Source organism: Pleurodeles waltl, chromosome 10 (assembly GCF_031143425.1).
Source record: "Pleurodeles waltl isolate 20211129_DDA chromosome 10, aPleWal1.hap1.20221129, whole genome shotgun sequence".
NCBI classification, from domain to species: Eukaryota; Metazoa; Chordata; class Amphibia; order Caudata; family Salamandridae; genus Pleurodeles; species Pleurodeles waltl.
This window is the reverse complement of record NC_090449.1, coordinates 1070792456-1070813980: the sequence shown is the minus strand read 5'-3', so window position 1 is coordinate 1070813980 and position 21525 is coordinate 1070792456. Positions and strand designations below refer to the sequence as shown.

Below are 21525 nucleotides of genomic sequence, written 5' to 3'. Positions count from 1 at the left end.
TATAAAGTGTAAGTACCTCAGGTACCCCACACACCGGGCCAGCTTCCTACACTTATCTTCTAATAAAATGTTGTGTGCCACTTTGATGTTATTGGGGTATTTACTTAAATCTTGTTTATAAGCTGTTTTATCAACATCCAGATACTGTTGCATCCAAGGTCTTTCCACCCATTTACAATGCTTTCTTTCAGCAGCAAATTCAGGGAAGAACCAAGAGCCTGAAGACTTTAGCCTCAGTACACCTTAGCTTTAACAGGGGCTACAGCGTCCGCAGCATCAGAGACCATTGGTTCACTGTTATAGCATCCTTACCGGTGTCTCCTGAAAGTGCGGGTATGGAGAGTTCTAATATCCCCTGAAAGTCAGAGATCGACACTTTGTGCCAAGATCTAACTAGAGAAGTAACACTTGTGGATTTCTTCTCCAGACGCCTAGGGAAATGGCATTAGAAAGTGATCCGACAAAGTAACCTCCACCGGGATATCCATTGTAAAGGAGGTGTTGAATAAAATGAAGTCAAACGTGTGTCCCGCCTTGTGGGTCGGTCCCAGGGAATACAATGATAAGTTGAGAGAGGTGGCCGTCTCCGTGAAGGACCTTGCCGTTACATCCTCTACATTATCCACATGAAGATTTAGGTCTCGGAGGACTGTAAATTTCTCAAAATGTAGTGTGTTGGGCACAATTGCCTGATCGAAAGAGGTAATAAATTCGCCAGCATATCCTGGGGATGGTAGATTAGAACTCCCTCAAAGGACAAGCTGTCAGAAGGGGATACACAGAAGCTGGTGATTCTGCCCCCCCTTAAGCCCTCTAGTGAGAATGTAGATTCCCATTCTATAATATAGATCACCTTCCAAAAGCACAGTCAGTCCCCCACCTTAACCACTAGAGTACACTCGCCTTCCTGACCTGTGCCAACAAAGCAACCCCCTGTTGCCCGGAAATGGTACAACTCTTGTTTCCTTCCTCCCTAGGCTTCCGCTTCTGCATTAATCTTTCATCTGCTCATCCTCCTCTGTGGTTGAGCCTTTCAGGATAAAGATAAAGCAGGGAATGAAATCTCCAAAGACGTGTTCCAGCTCCCTAATGACCCAATACACCCATAATCAATGCGGTTCACCCCGCCACCTCCAAAGATCTCTGTGCCGATGCTACCACAGCAGGCAGTGCTTAGTCTGCCACAACCACAGTCTACCTACAAGGAGACCATTAACCTCAGACTCCACCTTGCATGATAAATGCTCAGCATTCTTCCCACCTCTTGTGTGTCTTCCTGTCAAGTATACAACTGTGATATGGAAAAATGCAAGGTAACTGGCCACCAGAAAGGAACGCTTATCCGCTTGTGACTTAGGCCAAGCCTGTCTGCTGTACCTATGGAATCTCTTAGTGAAATGTATCGCTGTTCACCATAACATGCTAATCAGATCCCAGGATTCCTTAACCGGATCAGACAAGTGGGAAATCCTTCTTTTTGTTATTTTGCTTCCTTTACAGCTGGTTCCCATCCTCTCTAAAATGACCCATCATCCAAAGACTTTTATGAGCATCATCTCTCTCATCGATAGTTTTGAGTTCCTTCTAGCTAAGAACACAGCACACAACACTGGCCTTTGCTTATGTGACGGCACATGTCTAAAGCTGCCATAGGGACCTGAGGTGTGCCACCACATGGCAGCTAAATAGTTGTGCTGTGACAGGTAGAACCTCTCCGCTTTCCCACCTGTCCCAACTGGTTGGATTTGTACAGCCAACCTTGTACTTTGGGATTTTCATTGTAGTGCTTCTTGGTGCTTGTACATCATAAATGCAGACCTCTGTAAGCAATTCACCCACCCAGCACCCGGTAGTGATGTTACACCATCAGCCATAGTTCTGCTCGAGGTGACGCAGCAGCTCTATAAATGGTCCACCCATGCCAGTGAAATCCATCCGACCTAAAGTTTGCTACTTCATGGGCCAGAGGAAACTCAGAGAGAATTGCATGATATCATGGTGGACTGCAGTATTGTTGAATTGTAGTGTAATTGCACGTATGTAGCACTTCCTACCCCTAATGAGGTGCTGAAGTGCTTAATGCCAGACAGCAACCTGCTCTGGAACCAAAGATTAGTGGTTATTGTTGGTTACTGGGATTAGTCTTGGTTGTCAAGCCAACCATCCCATGCCTTTGCTCCAGTATCTCTGGTGTAGATTAAAGTTAGGTTTAGATGTTGTTATTAGTGGGAGTTAATGCAAATAATGCGTGGGATTAACAGATGGGCTAGAGGAGTTCAGGTATTTCAGGGGAAGAGTTTGAAATAAGGACAAATCGTGATTTACAAAATGAGGTGGGAGCAGGAAAACCCATGACTTAGAGTAGGCTGCACTGTGTGAAAGGAGGCGTGCAGATGATGGAAACTAAGGGGGTATTTGTGAGAATGAAGAAAGGCAGCATTTTGGAATTTTAATCCAGGGCCACCTTTCCATGCAGGGTTTTAAAAATATAGGTGACTCATTTTGAGGCAGCATGAAATCCAAGGATACAAACCTAGAAACAAAAATACATGTGCATATGGGATAGTGGTATATCAGGCACTTTGGATAGGCTCTAGACACGGGTGAACGGTCTATACGCTGCTGGGCTCTAGACCTAAGCCATTGGCAGTGAATAACACTATAACATGTGCCAGAGAAAGTGCTCTTTATTGCAAGGTTCCTCTATTCAATGAAACTCAGAATGTGGCACTGATATTCTGTGAGCATTATCAGTGTATGTGCATGTACAGTGAGCATGTGGTATTGAAGCCGTTGGGGTCCATTTTGGATGCCCCTCGTTTAGCACGGCACAAGATGGAGGATGAGAACAGCTTACTCAAGGAGTGGAAGTGTTTTGCCTGCATTCCTGTGACTGAAGCCTGGAGACCCAAACACTGAAGTCAGGAGAGTAGAAACAGGGCTACCCTTAGAAACTCCATGGGGACCTTGTTGTCAAGGGCTACTACTTAGTTCTTCCTGAGTGTAGGAGGCTGGTCGTGTATGTAGTGTGCAAAGCTAGGCACACTGCGCAGGGGGCCCAGGCAACCACACGTTGGTTTACAGGGTTAAAAACTAGATCACCTAATGCTCTAATTTTTAAGGTAGCTTGTTCGAGCAGCTAGGCCAGTCTTGGAGAAGTGCAAAGCATTTGTTGGACTCACAGCATCAATCTTGCAACTCAATAACAATAAATCATTCAATAGCAATAACTCAAGACCAATTTATAAAAATGCTTCAGATTGTTAGGTAATTTTAAGACCAAGATTATCAAAATTGGTTAAGTACTTTTTGAGATATGAATTTTTGAAGTTTAATAAAAATAGTATTTTTGTGCCTAACTACGCACCATAAGAATCGATGGAAGATCACTTTAAAAATACATATAAAATCGTACAGTTGGTTTGCCAAGTTCTTCTTTTGCAAGTTGGTCAAGGTCATCAGTGGGCACACTGTGCCAGCTGGAGAAGCTTGGGCGGCTTCCGGTTCCAGCAGGAGCAGTGATGAAAGGTCTCTGGAGCTGGTTCAGGGCTGCCGCAGGGGGGACCACTTGGAAAAGCACTGCACAGGTAAGTTTAAAGATGGTTCCTTGGGGTCCCCTTGGAATGTCGAGGTCGCAAGGGGTGGGGGACCCTTAGGGCACAGCAGGTTCTTTGGTGCAGGGCACAGGGCGGCTGGGTGCAGAGCAAATCGGTAAGCCAGGAGCTGTGTGTAAGGATGCCCTCAGGAGCAGGAGGTAAGTTGGTTCAAGGGTCGTTTGCAGGACAACAGGAGCACTCTGTCGGGAGGTCTGGGGTGTTCCTGAGGTCCCTCGATAGGGGTGCCCTCCTGGTCCTTTTTCAGCCCTAGGCAGGCTGGTTCTCTTGGTGTCCGATGTTAGCTGACCAATACTGAGGGTTTGACCACTGGAGGGTGGGGTGCCTCCAAACTGAGCACACTAGCAGGGTTTGTCACCGTGGTCGTCCTTGTATTGTTTGGTCCAGCTGCGGCTTCCGGTTCAGGAGTTAGTGGCTAGTCAGTGAAGTAACCCTCACTGGCTTGCTGGTTACCTGCTGTTGTAGAGTGGTACCTCCACCATGAAGGGAGTTCTTCTGCGATTTTCGAAGCCTGGAGGTCCTCCGGGGTCCTTTAGAGTTTTTCCAGTTGTCCAGCAGCTCCTCAACCGCAATTGTCTGGCCCTAGGTGCAGCAACAGGTTCACATTTCTTGTGCCTTGGATCTTCTTGGTGCTGGTCTTCTTTTGTCCGTCAAATCTGATGTCCGGTCTAGGGATGCCCACTAAATACTGTATTTAGTGGGCATTTTAGGGGGAACCTGGTAGTGACCAATGGGCCATCTACCTTAGGGTGGCTACACCCACTAAAGTGACCACTTCCTGTGGGAAGTGTCACTTCCCTATCCCTGATTGGCTATTTTCCTTCCATCCAACATGGAGGAAAATGAAACGGAGTGCCCACCTCACAGGCAACACCTTAGAGGTGGTGCATGCCAGGTGGGGCCACTCCTCCTACCTTTTGTGCAATATCCCGCCTTTGCTCCCACCAAAAGGGTAGGTTTTCAAAGAGGGTGACCATCTGCTGCAGGCAGAAGGCCTGGGGGTCGAGTTTCAAAGGCGGAAAGCCCTTTGAAGCTCGCCGCCCGGGCAGTGCACATTCCTGAGGGAGGGAGTGTTAGCACCTCCACCCAGGAAGAGCTTTGTTCTACCAAACAGCGAGACGTAGCTCTCCCCTAAGATTTGTAGATTGGGTGTCTGGCGGTGGCAGGCTGGATAGGACCAGTCAGCAACCATGCCTCAGTAGTTAGCTTTTGCAGGGGACACTTCTCAGGTGACCCCGGGTTACATTTAGGGATAAATCCAATACTGGTACCAGTTTGGATTTATCATTCTGTTTTGTTTGATACCAAACAACCCAGGGTTCAGAGTGGCCATCCTGTAGCTGGAAAACTCATATTGACCAGTGTCCAGCACATGTATTAAAATAGATGCTCTGTTCACTCATTGTGTCCCAGGTTTGGCAAGCACACAGTGGGGGCATATTGCTCATGCAGCTATGCCCTCACATATCATATGGTGCACCCTGCCTTAAGACTGGAAGGCCTGCCAGAGGGGTGTCTTACCCATAGAGTATTCATTGTATGGTGGACAGGGCACACCAACAGCGTGCCAGGTTGAGTTTGTGTTTTAGGCTTGCACCAGGATACCCAGCCTGTAATGGCAGTGCTGGGTGCCTCTGGATGCACGGCCCTAGAGGGTGGCACAGTCAGTGCTGCTGCCTTCAGGGACCTACCTTTAGTAACCCATTCCCTAGGTACCTAAGTACCTTTTATAGTTTACTTATGGTGGTAGCTAAAAATGTATCCAATTATGCTAATGCACCACAACAGTTTTAGGGAAAGAGCTGTGGCCCAGGGGACCTGGTTAGCAGGGGCCCTGGGCACTAAAATTTCTAGGCTACATCATACATCAGGCAGAAAGTGGGGTCTAACCATGTAAAAAAGAGGCCTTTTCTCATACGAGTACTGCCATTTGGTGTATGGTAGGGATGGAACTGCTGTTTCTGTTGTACAAGAAGAAGCTTCTAGGCCAGATCTGCCCTTTTGTCTGTCCATGATTGCTTCTTCAGGAAGGCTGATATTATGCAGATGCTGATATCTCACACTTGATGGTGTCCATGTTGTGGGCTCTGCCATTTACAGCCAGACCCAATGCTACCTGCATTATAGTATGTGTACGACATAGGATAGTGGTTCCCAACATGTGGTCCAGGAATCCCGGGGTGTCTGCAAAGCCTCCTCCGGGAGTCTGTGACTGCTCAGAAAATTAAATGATATTAACAGATTAATAAAGTGTATATAATTAAAGTGGCTAAATGTACAATTGAAAATTTTAAAATGTACTGTAAATGTCTAGGAATTTGAAATTGGAGGCTAAAAATTAAATTAGTGTCCTCAGATGGATTTGTGGGAGCAGTGCGGGTGCGTCAAACATAATAAGGAATGGATGATGTGCGGCTTCAATTTCGATTTATAAAAGCTCCAACCTTCCCATTAAAATTGAAATGTTTATTTTTTATTTCGCTTGCAAATGACATAAAATGTGTTATTATTTCTGTATGTATTTGATGGAATGCTGTGTTCTTTGTGTATTGTTTTGCGATTTAAATCATCAACAGTGCTTAGGCCTAGGTCCCCGGCTTCTAGTAATGACTCAGTGGGGGATATGCGGTTTCCTATAAGGATTCAGTGGGGTTCCTGAGTTCCAGTAATGATAAAGTGCAGGTCCACAGAAGTCCAAATGTTGGGAACCCCTGGCAGGACATTCCTAACTTCTGGGGAAGGCAGAAGAAGAAGAAGTGCCTTCAGACGGTGAAAGATGAGCTGACTTGATGCATTGCCGATTGCTCTACCCTGTGACCTCTCTTGATAAAGGTGTTGAGTTAATCTCACCATTCCTTAGTTGATCATATGCTTGCCTTCACCGAAAGTTCTACGAAATGAAATTATAATAGCCATGACAAGCATTTTGAAAGATTTAGCTTACCCTCAGAAATGGTGAGGCAAGGGGACAATAAGAAATCTGTGGGAAAATAGACAGTTTCAGAGGGCGGGTGTTCAAATATTTACCTTGTTAATAAACACTCATGGAAAACTTTAAAAACCAGTATGGCTAAAATACTTTGAAAGCTTTCACAACACGAGTGAGATGGAGCCCTGACTTCCTTCATTCCGCAACATTCAGTGATACGAATCAGAGCTTAGGTACATAGAGCGACAGACACGTACTTATGGGTTCACATTCCTGAATCCCTTGGAGCAGTCTGATTGGTCAGCCTGTCTTGCTGCATGGGGCAATAACTTTAGTTACTAGGACCCGCAAGTCAATATAACTTGGGATGGAAGATTTAGATCTATGCCCGGAAGAACCTGTTAGTTTGCCAAATATTTTACAATCAGATTTCTTAAGGAACTTGAAAGTGTGCATTAGACAAACACCAGGCTCTCGTCCATGCAAATCTGTTGAGTCTCAATTGACACCTACATACTCTTGTACCGCTTGTGCTCCCTTTGGCTTTACACACACTATTAATTCCCTGAGGGCTTTTAGTTATCCGCCTTACCCTAGTGAAGGCAAGAAAGTGCGGATTGAAATTAAATGCAAGTACTATAGCGCTTCGAGCCATAGGTTATGTCACACCCCGTTCTGGGGTCACGGGCACGCACGGACTGCTCGGTTCAAATGCCCAAATGTGGTGGTTGAGGTTCTTTACCTAAGATGTCCCAGAGTTCACCCTACTATGGGTTTGCAAACTGGACCAAGTACAACCCTTTCTGCACTTGATTCTCAGGCTAGTGAGGGCGAGAGCAGAGGCTTCTCTGGGGGTAGTTTGTGTGTACGCTGGAGCTCAGAGCTCAACAGACGATAGACCTAATAAAGTGAGTGTCCATCTCAGTGTTTACCTTTGCAAAAATGAAAATACTGTAATCACACAGTTGCTCTCAATACTACACACAACAGTAATCAACACCCCAGTGTAGCTGGGCACTATAGTGCCAGGTGCTGCCCTCACCCTTCCAACTCTCGGTTCCTCACTCTCCCCAGACTCCATTCCCTTCGCTTCCATGGTCTGCAGGCCTTAATTTGACCCAGTGGTTTCCAGTGCTGGGTACCACCACTTTAGTTGTGTTGGTACTGTCATTGGCAGGGACACCTGCTTCGCTGCTGCTTTGAGGTTGGCTGAAGCTCTGCAATCCGGAGCTGTAGCACTCTTTCCCGGACTGTTAAGTGTGATTCCTTGAGTGCCTCACTGTCGGCAGTCTTAAATGAGCGCACGGTTGGTGCACCCTTCCATGTTACAGGACAAGTCCAGGACCTCTCCTACTCAGGGATAACAATATGCCCCTGTGCTAGATTAATATGACACTAGGGCAATAAGAAAAAGTCAGGAGACCAGATACTTGCAGTTGTGCACTTAGGTGATGGGAAAACACTCATTTATCATGCAGGAAGCATTCCCGCCACAACAAGTTACTACTTAAAGAGCAAATTTCCACATAATGATAAATAAATCCAGCACTAATGAGTTTTGCAAACAGTCTGGCAATGCTGCAAGTGAATGAAGTAAGCATGGGCAACGTACTGAGGCCGAACCGTGGTTTGGAGCAAACAGCTTTTGAAAATAGCTCTGGGACAACAAGTGCATCAAATAGATTATTGGGGAATATAAACGTGACTAGCCTCCCTCAAAGTTTCAACCAATTTCATGTGAAAAGTACCTTGGGAACCATCCAATCCCTGAGTGGCGACTAGTGAAACACAAATTATCAATAAACAGTGTGGCAGCTTCAGGTAGAGTACAAGTTACTGTATTACTACCTCAAGGCAAGCGGAAATCCAGTAAGGATAGTTCTGGGTTTCCTGTCCAAGTGCAAACTAAAGGGAAGATCATTCTTATGGAAGAGGAGGCCTCACATCCATAATCGTGTCATGCTTCATCATCGGCAACCTCTCCCCACACTGGTAGGACAATACCACCATGGCAGACTCAGCCTCCTATTGGACTCGGAGCCGGGGGGATTTCTTAGATTAAAAAAACTACTGGATAGAAATGGGATCCAGATCATTGAGTTGAAAATTCCTTACATTTCCCTGGTGAACCACCTTGATTATGTGGGGACCGCAGGTAAGACTAAAAAAAAAAGTGGGATGGTTGTTGAGAAGTATGACTCACACCATCTGAATAATTAGGCCAACATGTTTCTACCCTCAGTACATAGCCCTAACGGGTCTGGGGCATTCATCAGGGCCGAGGATCCCTAAATAACTACGATTGGCCACTATGCCAAATGTTGTGCTATTAAAAGAAGAGAAAGTTAATGTATCCAGGTGAGTCCTACCTGAGATGAACCAATCGATCATTAACCTATTAAAACACAAAATATTATTTGTTATAACCTTCCCTAAGTAAATACACCTGGACTCACAGCATTGCAAACACACGTGATATGTGGCAAAACACATGCAAGGACGGAGCGCATGCACTATGTGCTATATTATGGTAATGACAGTAATATTCAAAGGTCAAATATTCTATTGACTTTCTAATTAATGTCTTGTAGAGAATATCTCTTACCGTAGACTTTGGGGGATACCGGCTTCCTGGAGAAGGAGGGGGGCGATGTCCTTTATAGTCACACTCTGATTAGCCAAAATACAAACTAAAATAAAAGGTATACATGGTAACCGTAAACCTGATGCAAGGATTCCCGAATTGCCAGAAGTGCACTCGTAAGGGTCTGTGTAGTTTGCGTAATGCACAGGCCTGTCCACAGGACTGTACAACAATGGTCCCTTGACCTCAGCGGATGGGTTCCTCCAGGCATCACCCGGAGTCGCACATATTGAAAGTGGACCACCTATGGTATCTCATATATATTCACATTAGGCCAACTTGTTATCCTAGTACAGCCAACACGTGGTATTTGCCCCCTTACAGCACCGCTCCGTGTATCATCCAGTTGTCACTATATCCTTAATCATGAGCATCGCACCTTCTTCTGACCCTAGATTGGGGATAGAGAGGCACACCGTCAAGTGTGGGGTCTTCATGTGCCGTGTCACTGTAAATGGTGCCCATGGGATGCTGCAGAGACCATCCTCTCGTGCGGATAAACTCAGGCCAAAAGATAACCATATGGAGAGCATTTTCCCTCAAAGGTATTCATAGTCCATGCTCCCGGTTGCAGTACCAATGCATCACGCACAGACAACGTACTTTTGCCATACCATCATCAGCTGTTAATCATCATTGTTGCCCATCGCCTCTACATGCCGTTGTGCCCCAGACGTGGGTCTACTATTTCCGGCTCTCATTCATAGGGTCACTCCCAGGGGGGTTGCCACACCCACTTACTACATCAAAAGGTGCATTGTGCCTGTCCACCTGTGCATGCCCGCTGGTACAAGGAGCGGGCAGAGTGTGGCTGTTTCTGAAGGCTGCCTGCTTTCTCCTGACTTGGGGCGCTTCTGTGTCATGTCTGGAATCACGTGACCACGTACTCGCATGCCAGGGATTTCTGAGAACTCTAATCTGTTCCCAAATTGCACAAAGATCGCGCAGCGTGGAAGGGAAAGGAAGAGGTCTTTAAAAGTTCTCAATACAAGACTTGGGGGAATATTTAAGAGCCCCTAGCGCCACTTTTGGTGACGCTCTGGTGGCGCTATGCACTGCATCGTATTCACGAGGTGGCGTTAAGGCACTTTTTGTGGCTTAACGCCACCTTGTAAGTACGGCCCTTTCACACTGCATCACTTTACATGGAAGGGTCGTGTTGTGGGTGTTGCTGTGGGCATGCCATAGCGAAACCTATTACATTTTGACGCTGCCCCAGATTTATAAGTCTTCATAAATCTGAGGCAGCACCAAAATCTAACGGCGTTAGCATGGCAAAACGAGGAGGAATGCTTTCACTTCTCCTCGTTTTATGCTCTTTCTATGTGTGCTGCATTCTGCAGCACACACAGAAAGAGCAAATCACCATTTAAGATTGTTTTTGTGCAGGAAGGTGTCCTCTCCTGCACATAAATAATCTCCGCTTCAGCGCAGCCATCCTTGCACAATGGTGCAAGGGTTGCAGCGTTGGCGCACTGCAGCAAATTCAGCGGCGGTGCAGGGGCTCACCGTATTCTATTAAATACGGCGCATGCATGCGTTGTGGAAATGACTGTGCACAACACTGCCAAATTTGGTGCAGCAACACGCACCATCATCGTCAAATCTGGCCCTTAATATATTCAGAATGCAACAGAATGTGACCGTTTCTAAGGCCTACCCACCTGCTCCTGTCATGTTAAGGAACACGTGACCACGTAGAGGCATGTCAAGGTGTTCTGAGAAATGTCGTCCATTCCCAGATACCGCAAAGGAATTACTGAGCATTGAAGGGAAAGGGGAGAAGCCTACTGAGGCCCCCTACCATTTGTCAGTACAATCCCTTATGTTCTTGGGGTGTCAGCAGAGAAGCGGTTCACATACACTTTGTTTTACTGGTAGATGCGTACCACACTATGGTCCTTTCATGTACATTCGTCGTATTTAGCCCAGTATGTTACCTCTTTCTTTTTATTTAAATCTTCAAATATAGTTCATGGTAATGCATAGAGGTAAGTTTGTCCTAAAAGAATGAGGCTACTATTCCGTCGCTGCTATCATGAGCGTAGCCGCAAACAGAACCTCATGTGTCACATGTTGGCACTTGGGCATTTTGCCATAACATCAGAGACATTACTGGGCATCCGATGGCATCTACAATAATAATAGGTAAGATGGGAAAACAGAGCCCTTTCTAGGGTTGAAACCCCAATGAATAAAAAGGATATCAGCGCCTTGAGACCCTTACTGGTGAGTAGTGCACTCTACAAATTCCGATTTGATTTGATATCAGAAAACCCAGCAAGAATTACTGGCTCTATGAGGGTTATACACTCATGCTGCCCCACGGGCCGTCGTCATTAAGTCCATAGTGCTCTGTGCGGAGCCTATAGATCCATCTCTGTGCATAAATTACAAAGTTCTGTTTTTAGTTTCGCTAGCACGCACCAGTTCATCTCATTTTCCACATGCCCACTCTCTATGTAGCATCTCGTCAGCTTTGTCACGTCACGTTTACACCTGATTGTACTGCGGGGTTCGATAATGCGGGTGCGCACACTCCTAGTAGTCATGCCTATATACATTAGGTTACCTGGGCACCTAATCATGTAGACAACATCTTTTGAATTGCAGCTGGCCAAAATTTTCATTCTCCAAGGTGTCCTTAGACCAAGGTCCAATTCTTTTATTTCTTGTGGGAGTGGAGCGGAGAATAGCAGATTGATTTGTGTGACTACTTTCAGCCCCCTGTCGAACAAATTTGAGAAAATCATCAATAACCATTGGAAAGTTCTGCAGTCAAGTGGACTCAATCTAGATAAGCAAAATGCATTCATTCAAGAGGGCCAGGAATATTAAAGATATTTCAGTGCATATTCGCCCACAGAAAACTGAGACCCAGGGGGATCAGACGACCCTTTGGAATGTACCTCCACCGATGGGTTATTCACCCTGCGGTAATTGCAGTGTGTGCCCACTCAAACGAAGGATAAAAAAGTTGGACCTTGATCTAAGGACACCACGGAGACTGAAAAGAATGGAACCATAGAAATTCAGAACTTAGGGTTATTTCAAGTAACTGTACCTCGTGCCCTAAGGTAATTATAACTCGCGGCCCCATCATGCACAGTTTTCGCATCAATCATTTTACTGCAAATGTTACCACAATATTACCAATGATGTCATAGAAGATGTTGTGACTGAAATAATATGTGGGGTAGTTAGCAGTGCATGGCGGGGGCACAAGTTCTAGTTACCTAGTTCTAGTAGAGCATGAATTATAGTTACTTGAAATAATTCTAACTATAACTGCTGAATTTCTGTGGTTTTGTGTGTGTACATTGTGAACCTAACTATAACATCCCTGTAACCTTTTTTTTAGTGAATTTATAAGGTTTTTTAATTTCTATTTTCTAACTATGATGCCCCTGTAAACTTTTATCTTTTTTTTTTTTTTTTTTTTTTTTTTTTTTTTAAAGAAAACTAGGGGTTGACTGCAGGACCTGGCCTGCAGCCAACTGCCTGCTTTCAGCCAACCCCATGCCAGGTATGGCCTTCAGGCCCTGCAGCCAACCGCTGCATGCACCCAACCCCACTCAGGGTTGATGAGTGAATATGTGTTTTTTTTCCAGGGGGCTCTGAATTCACAGATCCATTTCAAGTTTACATGGGGCGTCGCACTGAGCACCACAGTGGATCTACGCTGACCCCGCCAACAAAGGTTTTTGAGCAATTTCGTGCCCATGATGTGTCCCTCAGAAGACCCCTTCATTAGTCCTATAAGGTAAGGATACCTATATCCTGAACCCTTATGGCACTTCTAATTTACCAAGCCAATGTATAAAATGGCTGCCGCAACTTTTCTCTCAGGTTGCGGCCAGCCAATCAGGTCCTTGCTTTTGGCTCCTGGATCCCCGCAGTGGATCCACGTCTCTAGATATCTATAAATCTTTTTTCTTTAAACTTCAAAACTACTGAACGTATTTGCACCAGATAACAAAAATAGATCTTTCTGGGCCAAGACCTAGCTCGCTGCCAAATGTGTTGTAATTCCGTCCAGTGGTTCGTTCTGTAGTCATGTTCAAAATCCCTATGGGAAATTGCATGGGGGAAAACATGTTTTGGGACACCCCCTTTTTCCCAGCCCCAGCTTAATGGATCATGCCGAAACTTTCAAAACAGCAGCAGAAGTGAATGGCACTAAGGGGCATATTTATACTCTGGTTGCGCTGAATTTGCATCATTTTTTTTTACGCAAATTCGGCGCAAACTTAACTCCATATTTATACTTTGGCGCTAGACCCGTCTAGCGCCAAATTAATGGAGTGAGAGTCATTTTTTTACCATGGAAACCTACCTTGCATTAATGACATGCAAGGAAGGCGTTCCCGCGAAAAAAAATGACTCAAAGGCATTTGCACCTTATTTATACTCCTGTACACAGGAGGGGGAGGGCCTTAAAAAATTACTCTAAACTGGTTTAGCGCTATGTTTTAACGCCTAGGTCAGGGTCAGGGTAATCCTGCCTCTCTTACACAACAACCCAAATTGTATATATCCCCAAACTATCTGACCTTCAAACCTGTCTCTTACACAACAACCCAAACTATCTATATCGCCAAACGATTTAACCTTCAAACTTGCTTCTCTTACACAAGAACCCAAACTATCTATAGCCCCACATTATCTAACATTCAAACCTGCTTCTTACACAAAAACCCAGACTATCTATGGGCCTCATTACCACCCTAGTCACGGCCATATCACCGGCCCCTGCAACTTACCGCCAGGCTTCCGCCTGGACCGCCAGCCTGTCCATGGCGGTAAACACTGCCATGGAAAGGCTGGCAGTAAGGCGGACCCTGGGGGCCCCTGCACTTTGCATGGGCAGTGCAGAGACCCCAAGGCACAGCCCCATCGTGCATTTCACTGCCGGAAATTCGCGGCGGGTGCTGCTGCACCCGCTGCACATCAACATTGCTGCTTGCTCTATTATGAGTCAGCTGCAATGTTGATGTGACTTTTCCTCTGGGCCAGCGGAAAAGTCATAATAGGAGCCACCAATACGGCTAGCACTGGCGGTATTGTGGTGCCCGCGGCTTCAGCGGTCTTTCTATAAGACCGCTGAAGTTGTAATGACGGCCTATATCCCCAAACTATCTAAACTATCTAACCTTCAAACCTGCTTCTCTTTCACAACCCAAACTATCCATATCCCCAAACTATCTAATCTGTTTCTCTTACACAGCCCAAACTGTCCAGATCCCCAAACTATCTAACCTTCAAACCTGTCTCTCTTACGCAATAACCCAAACTATGTAAATCCCACAACTGACCTTCAAACCCGCCTCTCCCCTACAAATTTGCCTCTTCTCCAGGTGCACAAACCTAACCATCAAAACTATGTACATCCCAAAACTAATTACCCTTCCAGCCTGTGCCCCTGAGTCATCTAGCGTCAATTATTCTGCAAGATAAACTTCAAAACTAGCTAATCCTTAGTGCTGCCTCTGCTCCAAAACTAACTAGTCTCCAAAATTAACCAACTTCCGAAAGAAACTACACTGTGACACTATCTAACCATCAAACAGAGCCCTTTCCCCACAATCATTTAACCACCAAAAGTGCCTACTCCCCAAAACAAATTATCGTCCAAAAAGGGCTATTACCAAAACCGACCTAACCATTGAAATGTTAATATATATCACCCAAAACGTTGGCAATGTATCAATAACAAACATTTAATACAAGTACAGTTTATCACATGAATCACGATAAACAACTATTCACTCATACTTAACAGGCACACAACTTCAAACATTCATACATTCAACATACACTTTCTTGGCACCACAACTCACAGAAGGTGTTTTAGCCACAAAGTGCTAAACCTGTGTAATTCCAAAATAGTGTATGTATGTAGCGCTTTGAGAAAGACGGATCTGTCCATTACAAGCCTCTCTGCAGTTTTTCCCAAAGAACATTTCTGTTGATCCATCATCAGGCCTTTAAGTAACTTCCAGTTTTGAATTGTGGAGAATTCAGTACACTAATATCTTCAGTGGTGAACAGTGTTACTTATATAAACTACTAATCCTAGGTATGCCCTTGTTAAATGGAGAGACTTATTTAACTCGTTATATCCTTATTTATATCCAAGTTAACAGTGTATTCATTCTCACATTCAGGCGAGGGTCGCTGCCACTCTTTGTGTATTATCATTCGCTAACAGCGCAATGTCAAGCAAAGACTTGTAGTCCGCAAGGCCTCAAGTAGTAACACAACACAACACACTGTATTCAAGGCATTGGTCTTTAGGTATATGGTATATGGAGGTCTCTCCAAATTAGGATTAAGTGTCAAGACTTCCATTTATTAATAGTACTAGGGTGTTGGGGGAATTTCTCCCCCTAAAAAGCTACAATTTATTAGGACATTGATGAAAAAAGATTGAGATATGTTAAATTATAATCTTTTTTTTGACAAATCTTTACATGCATTTTCTGCAAATTGATGTTTTTACATTTTGATGTTGACCTTTCAAAATTTGATTCATTTAACAGATTTAAGGTAGAGTTGGCAAAGGGTTTGCCCGTCTGTGTGTTTGGGAATATGTGTGCACACTGGTGGCCCTAAGTAGGATATTCAAATATAAATTAAGAAATCAGAATGAAAGTATATTTGAAGGCATGACAGAGTCACAGTAAGAGGGGACGTTTCATACGACTGTACTGAGAGATTAATGTCTAATTGGTATTATAAGGTTTGTTTAAAAGAGCCCCTGAAGTGACCCTGTTGCCTAGGAAATAGCCAGTTTAATAAGTATATGGAAAATGTGATTTTAAACCGTCATAAGAAAACCAAACTGCGTAACTAAAATACAGCAACAAATTAAGTCTTACCCCCTTCAGAATTAACTGCCCTTCAAACACGAACTAACTTTCAAGAAGAACCTAGTCCCAAAATTCACTTTAAAAAGACAACATCCAAAACCCTAAAAAGAATCTAAGTTTCAAGCCTCATTCCCAGAAGTAATCAGCCACGAGGATGTGTCCCCTGAAACTAAACTTTCTACAAAATCTGAAACTCTCCATCATCAAATTACCCAAAATAACTTCCCTCCAAAACAAAATGACTGCCAAAGCTAAACTAATGCCCTAATAGAACCGACCTTCAAAACTAAATGGTACACAAAACTGAGTTTACTATAAATTGCTGTTATGTTAGAAGCAAGTCTCCCAAGAGGGCCTGGCTCAGCAGCACCACAGTGGAACGGGACTTGTCCTGAATGAAAACCCAGTCACCAGGCCAGCAGCAGCCGCTAACCTCAGTCCTTTCATCCCAGAGGTTAGGGTTGCCCTGCAGGCTGCAGAGATGAGGGATGTGCACACCTGTGTTACTGGTAGATGTGAGGCAGGACGTCACCTGCAGTAGAACCTGTACCTGACCCCGGATGCTCTCCATCGCACTCTGAGGTCTTAGAGTCCTTCTAGAACTAGTGAGGCTGCTTACAGTGTATCCCCCCAAATGGAGTAGCCTCGGTCCCCACACTGAGGTGCTGGGTTCAGCCAGCTAAGGATCCAGGGGCATATTTATAAGAGGCTTGCATCCTGCAGCACACGTAGAAAGCGGAGAACGCCTCTCTGGATTGTTTTTGTGCAGAAAAGTGCCCCTTCCTGCACAATACAATCCTGCATGCAATGCAGACACCCTTGCATTGCACCACCACCCTTGCACCGTGGTGCAAGGGTGCCTCCATTGGTGCTAGGCAGCCAATTGAGCACCATCGCAGGGGGAAAGGCAGGAATGCAATGCATTTCATAACTGGTGCATTCCTGCCCTATCACTTCAGCAAAGGGCAGTGCAGCAAGAAGACTTCCGGTGATGCCTTACGCCAATTGCCCATAAATATGGGCCCCAGTCCATAGGAAGACCTCTTCTGCCCACGCAGCATGAAAGGGCACCTGAGGTCCAGACCTGGGAGGTGTAGACCACCTCCATCAGCTACCTTCAGAGGTCAGAGCCATCGGAGTGACCAGTGGAAGGACGTTTGCTCGTTTCTCATTGAATGGTGCTTTGGAGGTGGACGTACACACAGTTGCAAATAGAAATGCATGCACACAAATACGCATGCTTGTACACACATGCATACAGTCCCACGCAGTCACTCTTGTCGTCTAATAAACTCACTGCCACACAACCACACTCACACCCAGTCTGGATGAGAGAACAGTACTCACGTCTACAGGGTAGGCCGTGGTTGGGACGTAGCGAATAACGAAGCCACATCTGCGTCTGTGGGACATGTTTGGTTCACTGGCGTGGACTGTCCGCCCATCGTGGATCTGAAGAGAGAAATGCAGGATATGGGCAGTTCTTCATTTGCTAAAATATTAAGTGCCAGGGCCCAATATATTACTCACTGGTCCACTGCAGCTGCCACTGCCACAGACCGCATCACTTTTTAACTGCAGGTTTAAGTTTTATCTGTTTATTTAAGCTGTAATTAATAGTTTCATGCTCCACCGATGAACGTTGCTTAAAAATATGCAGACACTGCCACCATGTGGTGGCTTCTCATAAATGTGTGTCTGTGTTTACGAACAAGTGCCAGTGCAGAATCCTGGAAAACACCAGCACAAATTAAGCAATTGATATGGGACAGAAAAAGGAGAGGCGGCCACCTGAGGTGCAGCTCAAGGGGAAGCGGAGTACATGGTGCTAGTGCACCCCAGAGGGAGCTGTAAGTACACGGTGCATACCCATGGAAAAGTGGAAGTAACCAGGGCTGTTGCACCCCCAAGGGGAACTGTGAGTACACATTACACAATGCTGGTGCACCCTAGGGGGAGTTGTGAGCCCCAAAGGGGAAGCAGTTGAACACACCATGCTAGTGTACCCCACAGAGAGCTGTAAGTACACCGTTCTGAAGCACCCTTAAGGTGAGCTGTGAGTTTATAGTGCTGTGCACCCCAAGCTGAACTTTGAGTACAGAGTGCTTGTGCATCCCCAGGGGGAGCTGTGAGTACAAACTACATAGAGCTGGTGTATTCTCAAGGGGAGCTGTGAGTACACAGGTTGGTGGATCCCCAGGGGGCACTTAAAGTAAACAGTACTGGTGCACCCAAAGGGAAGCTGTTAGTACACAGTACTGGTGCACCCGCTAGGGGGGCTGTGAGTACACAGGTTGGTGCACCCTCAGCGGGAGCCATGAGTACAGGGAGTGACCAGTACTGGTGCACCCTCTAGGGGGGCTGTGAGTACAGAGGACTGGTGCACCCGCTAGGGGGGTTGTGAGTACACAGGTTGGTGCACCCTCAGCGGGAGCTGTGAGTACAGGGAGTGACCAGTACTGGTGCACCCTCTAGGGGAGCTGTGAGTACACAGGTTGGTGCACCCTCAGCAGGAGCTGTGAGTACAGGAAGTGACCAGTACTGGTGCACCCTTTAGGGGGGCTGTGAGTAGACAGTACTGGTGCACCCTCTCGGGGGGAGCTGTGAGTAGACAGTGCAACTGCACCCCAGGGAGAGCTGTGAGTATGCAGCACTGAAGACTAAAGGCACATCATGGGAAGGGCAGTATTATAAAATGATTGATGTCTTGTCCCCTCCCATTTGGCCCCGCTGCCTCATTTATAGGTTGGGGAGAAATCAGAGGTCTGCCTGACACCCAAATGCACCGGGCCCGAGTACCATCGCTTTTCAAGTTACTTTGTAACTTTGCGGTAACCCCTGGAAGTAAACACCACTGTGAGAGCAGAGTCCAGGAAAACACAGAGCTGTGTACTCACTGACATCTGCCCAGCCTGGAGAGGACACGCGACTGCCCTCTCTGCATCCACCAGGTGCCTCGGGATCTCCTGATTGGATGACAGCACGTTTCCAGGGGTCATCGCTGTCCGGTGCTCCAGGACACCTTGTTTGTGACTTCCTGCAGAAGAAAAGGGGTCGGAATGAGGGAGTCAGTGATTCCTTGCCTGGGTACACATCCAGCCCCCGTCTCCGACTAAACACTGTTTCAGCTACAGATCACATGCAAAATACTTAATGAATAAATAAATATATAAAATGAACCAACATGTTGCTTGTCTGGCTTCTGGAGTTGTTGCGCCAACCTGATTCTGATGTATTGTGATGTACTTTTGTTTACATTTAAAAAATAATAAAACTTAGTTCAAATAAATAAATAAATATATGACCCAGTGGCGGTCGCCACTGGGTAGTTACGTCAGCTGTTGGCTCCGTTTGACGAGTCTTCATAAAACTTTCCAAAAAGGTGCTCATTTTTTACTAGTTTCTGCGTGGAAAGTGTTGGGTGATCCATCAAGCTGGGCTTGAATATTAAAAAAGGGGCAGATTTAGCAGGAGACTAGATCTTGGCAATCAGATTGTACTTTTTGTGATTTGGTGTAAATCCGTTCAATAGTTTTTGCTAAATTAAGATTAAAAAAAATATAGCTATCTGGACGGTTGGGTCTGCAAGAGGCTCGAGAGACTCACGCGGGAGCGCCAGTATAAAATGGAGCGATCTGATTGGCCCAATGAGTTTTCCCTTTTCCCTTTGGTCAGTTCAGTCCCACAAGAGTCAGGCTCCTGTGGGAGCAAGTGCTCTGATTGGCTACCAGCAACATGAGAAAAATGTTGCTGGCAGCCATTACAGGACTGAGGGACTTCGGCGGTCATTACGACCCTGGCGGTCAGAGACCGCCAGCGGTATTGTGGCGTCCGTACCGCCAACAGGCTGGCGGTACGGAGGCCCTTATTACAACTGCGGCGGTAGCGCCGCGGTCGCACCGCCGGGGCCGGCGGTTTCCCGCCGTTTTAGCCCCGGCGATGATAATCCGCCAGGGCAGCGCTGCAAGCAGCACTGCCCTGGGGATTATGACACCCCTACCGCCAGCCTGTTTCTGACGGTTTGCACCGCCAGGAAGAGGCTGGCGGTAAGGGGTGTCCTGGGGCCCCTGGGGGCCCCTGCACTGCCCATGCCATTGGCATGGGCAGTGCAGGGGCCCCCTAACTGGGCCCCGGCCAGCTTTTCACTGTCTGCATAGCAGACAGTGAAAAGCGCGATGGGTGCAACTGCACCCGTCGCACGGCCGCAACACCGCCGGCTCCATTAGGAGCCGGCTCCTATGTTGCGGCCTCATCCCCGCTGGGCCGGCGGGCGCAAACTTGGTTTGTGCCCGCCGGCCCAGCGGGAATGTCATAATGGGGGCCGCGTGAGTGCGGCCGCATTGGCGGCCGCACAGCGGTTACCGCCTGGCGGGCGGCGGTAGCCCCCGCCAAGGTCGTAATGACCCCCTTAGTCCCCTGTCCTGAAGAGTTAAATGAAATAAAAATATAAGAGGGCAGGGTAGTATACCCTTCCCTCCTAAGCCCTGTGTGGGACCGAGAGGGACCACCCCGTGTCCAAAAAAAACAAATTGGCAAATTTTGCTGCAATCCAGCGGGTCTGGAAAAAAATGGCAACCAGTGCTGCATTGTTAATTTATAGGCCCCAGAGAGACCACCCCTGGAATCGTATTCAATAAGGGGAGGGAGACCACACACTCCCCCTCCCTGATCCATTAAAGGTCCATGGGAGTCCACCGCCGGGGCTACAATTTGCATAAAACTGGAGGGGTTGTGCAGCTCCCCGCCCGAGCCAAAAGAGGCCTGAGGACTTCATACCCCAGGGCCAACTTCATAAATAAAGGGGAGTGGGCCATGGGGCTCCCCTCCCTGAGCCATCACAGACCCTGGGGTGCCCATACCTGGGGCTGCAAATTTTCAAAAACTGGAGGGAGGGCCACCCTCCCCAAAACCCTAATGGTCTTGGAGACTCCACCCCTCAGGGCGATTACTTTTTAAACAGAGCAGTCACCTGGCCCCTTCCCAAGCCTTCTATAACCCCGGTAACCCCATCCCCCAGGGCTGGCTCACTAGCTAGGTCCTGAGGAACCGACCCCTGGGACACAGAGGACTCCATGCCCGCACCAGCGCAATGATAGGGCCAGGAAAACAGATCAAAGTATTGCTCCCTCCAGGAGGGATCAGCATCAATACGTGCTCCCTGTGGGCGAGGGCAATGCCAGCTCCTGCTGTATGTTGGGTGTCGTGGGTGACCTGGGTGGGGAGGGGTCCCCTGTGACCACCGGGAGTGGATGCTGGGTGCCCTGGGTGGATCTCCAGGGCCTGTTAAAGGACCCCCTCCAATCCAATTAAGGAAAAAAAAAACAGCCCAGGGGAATGGGGTCCCCGGGCCTAAGAATACTCGGGGGGTCACTTGATCCCTCTCCCCTTTAAAAAACATAAGGCCCTGGGGTTCTCAGGTCCTAATGGGCTAAATGAGACTCGGGAGGGGAGGCCACATGGTCCACC

At 46.8% G+C, this 21525-nt stretch overlaps 1 protein-coding gene across 1 annotated transcript in view; it reads right to left on the bottom strand.

The window, feature by feature from the left end:
* LOC138262485 (uncharacterized) overlaps positions 1–21525 on the bottom strand; it is a 39709-nt gene that overhangs the window by 10345 nt on the left and 7839 nt on the right. Inside the window, exons 4-5 of the mRNA XM_069212378.1 lie at positions 18957–19096; positions 17403–17511 (exon numbers count right to left, since the gene is read on the bottom strand). Coding sequence (XP_069068479.1) covers positions 17403–17511; positions 18957–19096 — 249 coding nt within the window. The remainder of the gene's footprint in view (positions 1–17402; positions 17512–18956; positions 19097–21525) is intronic.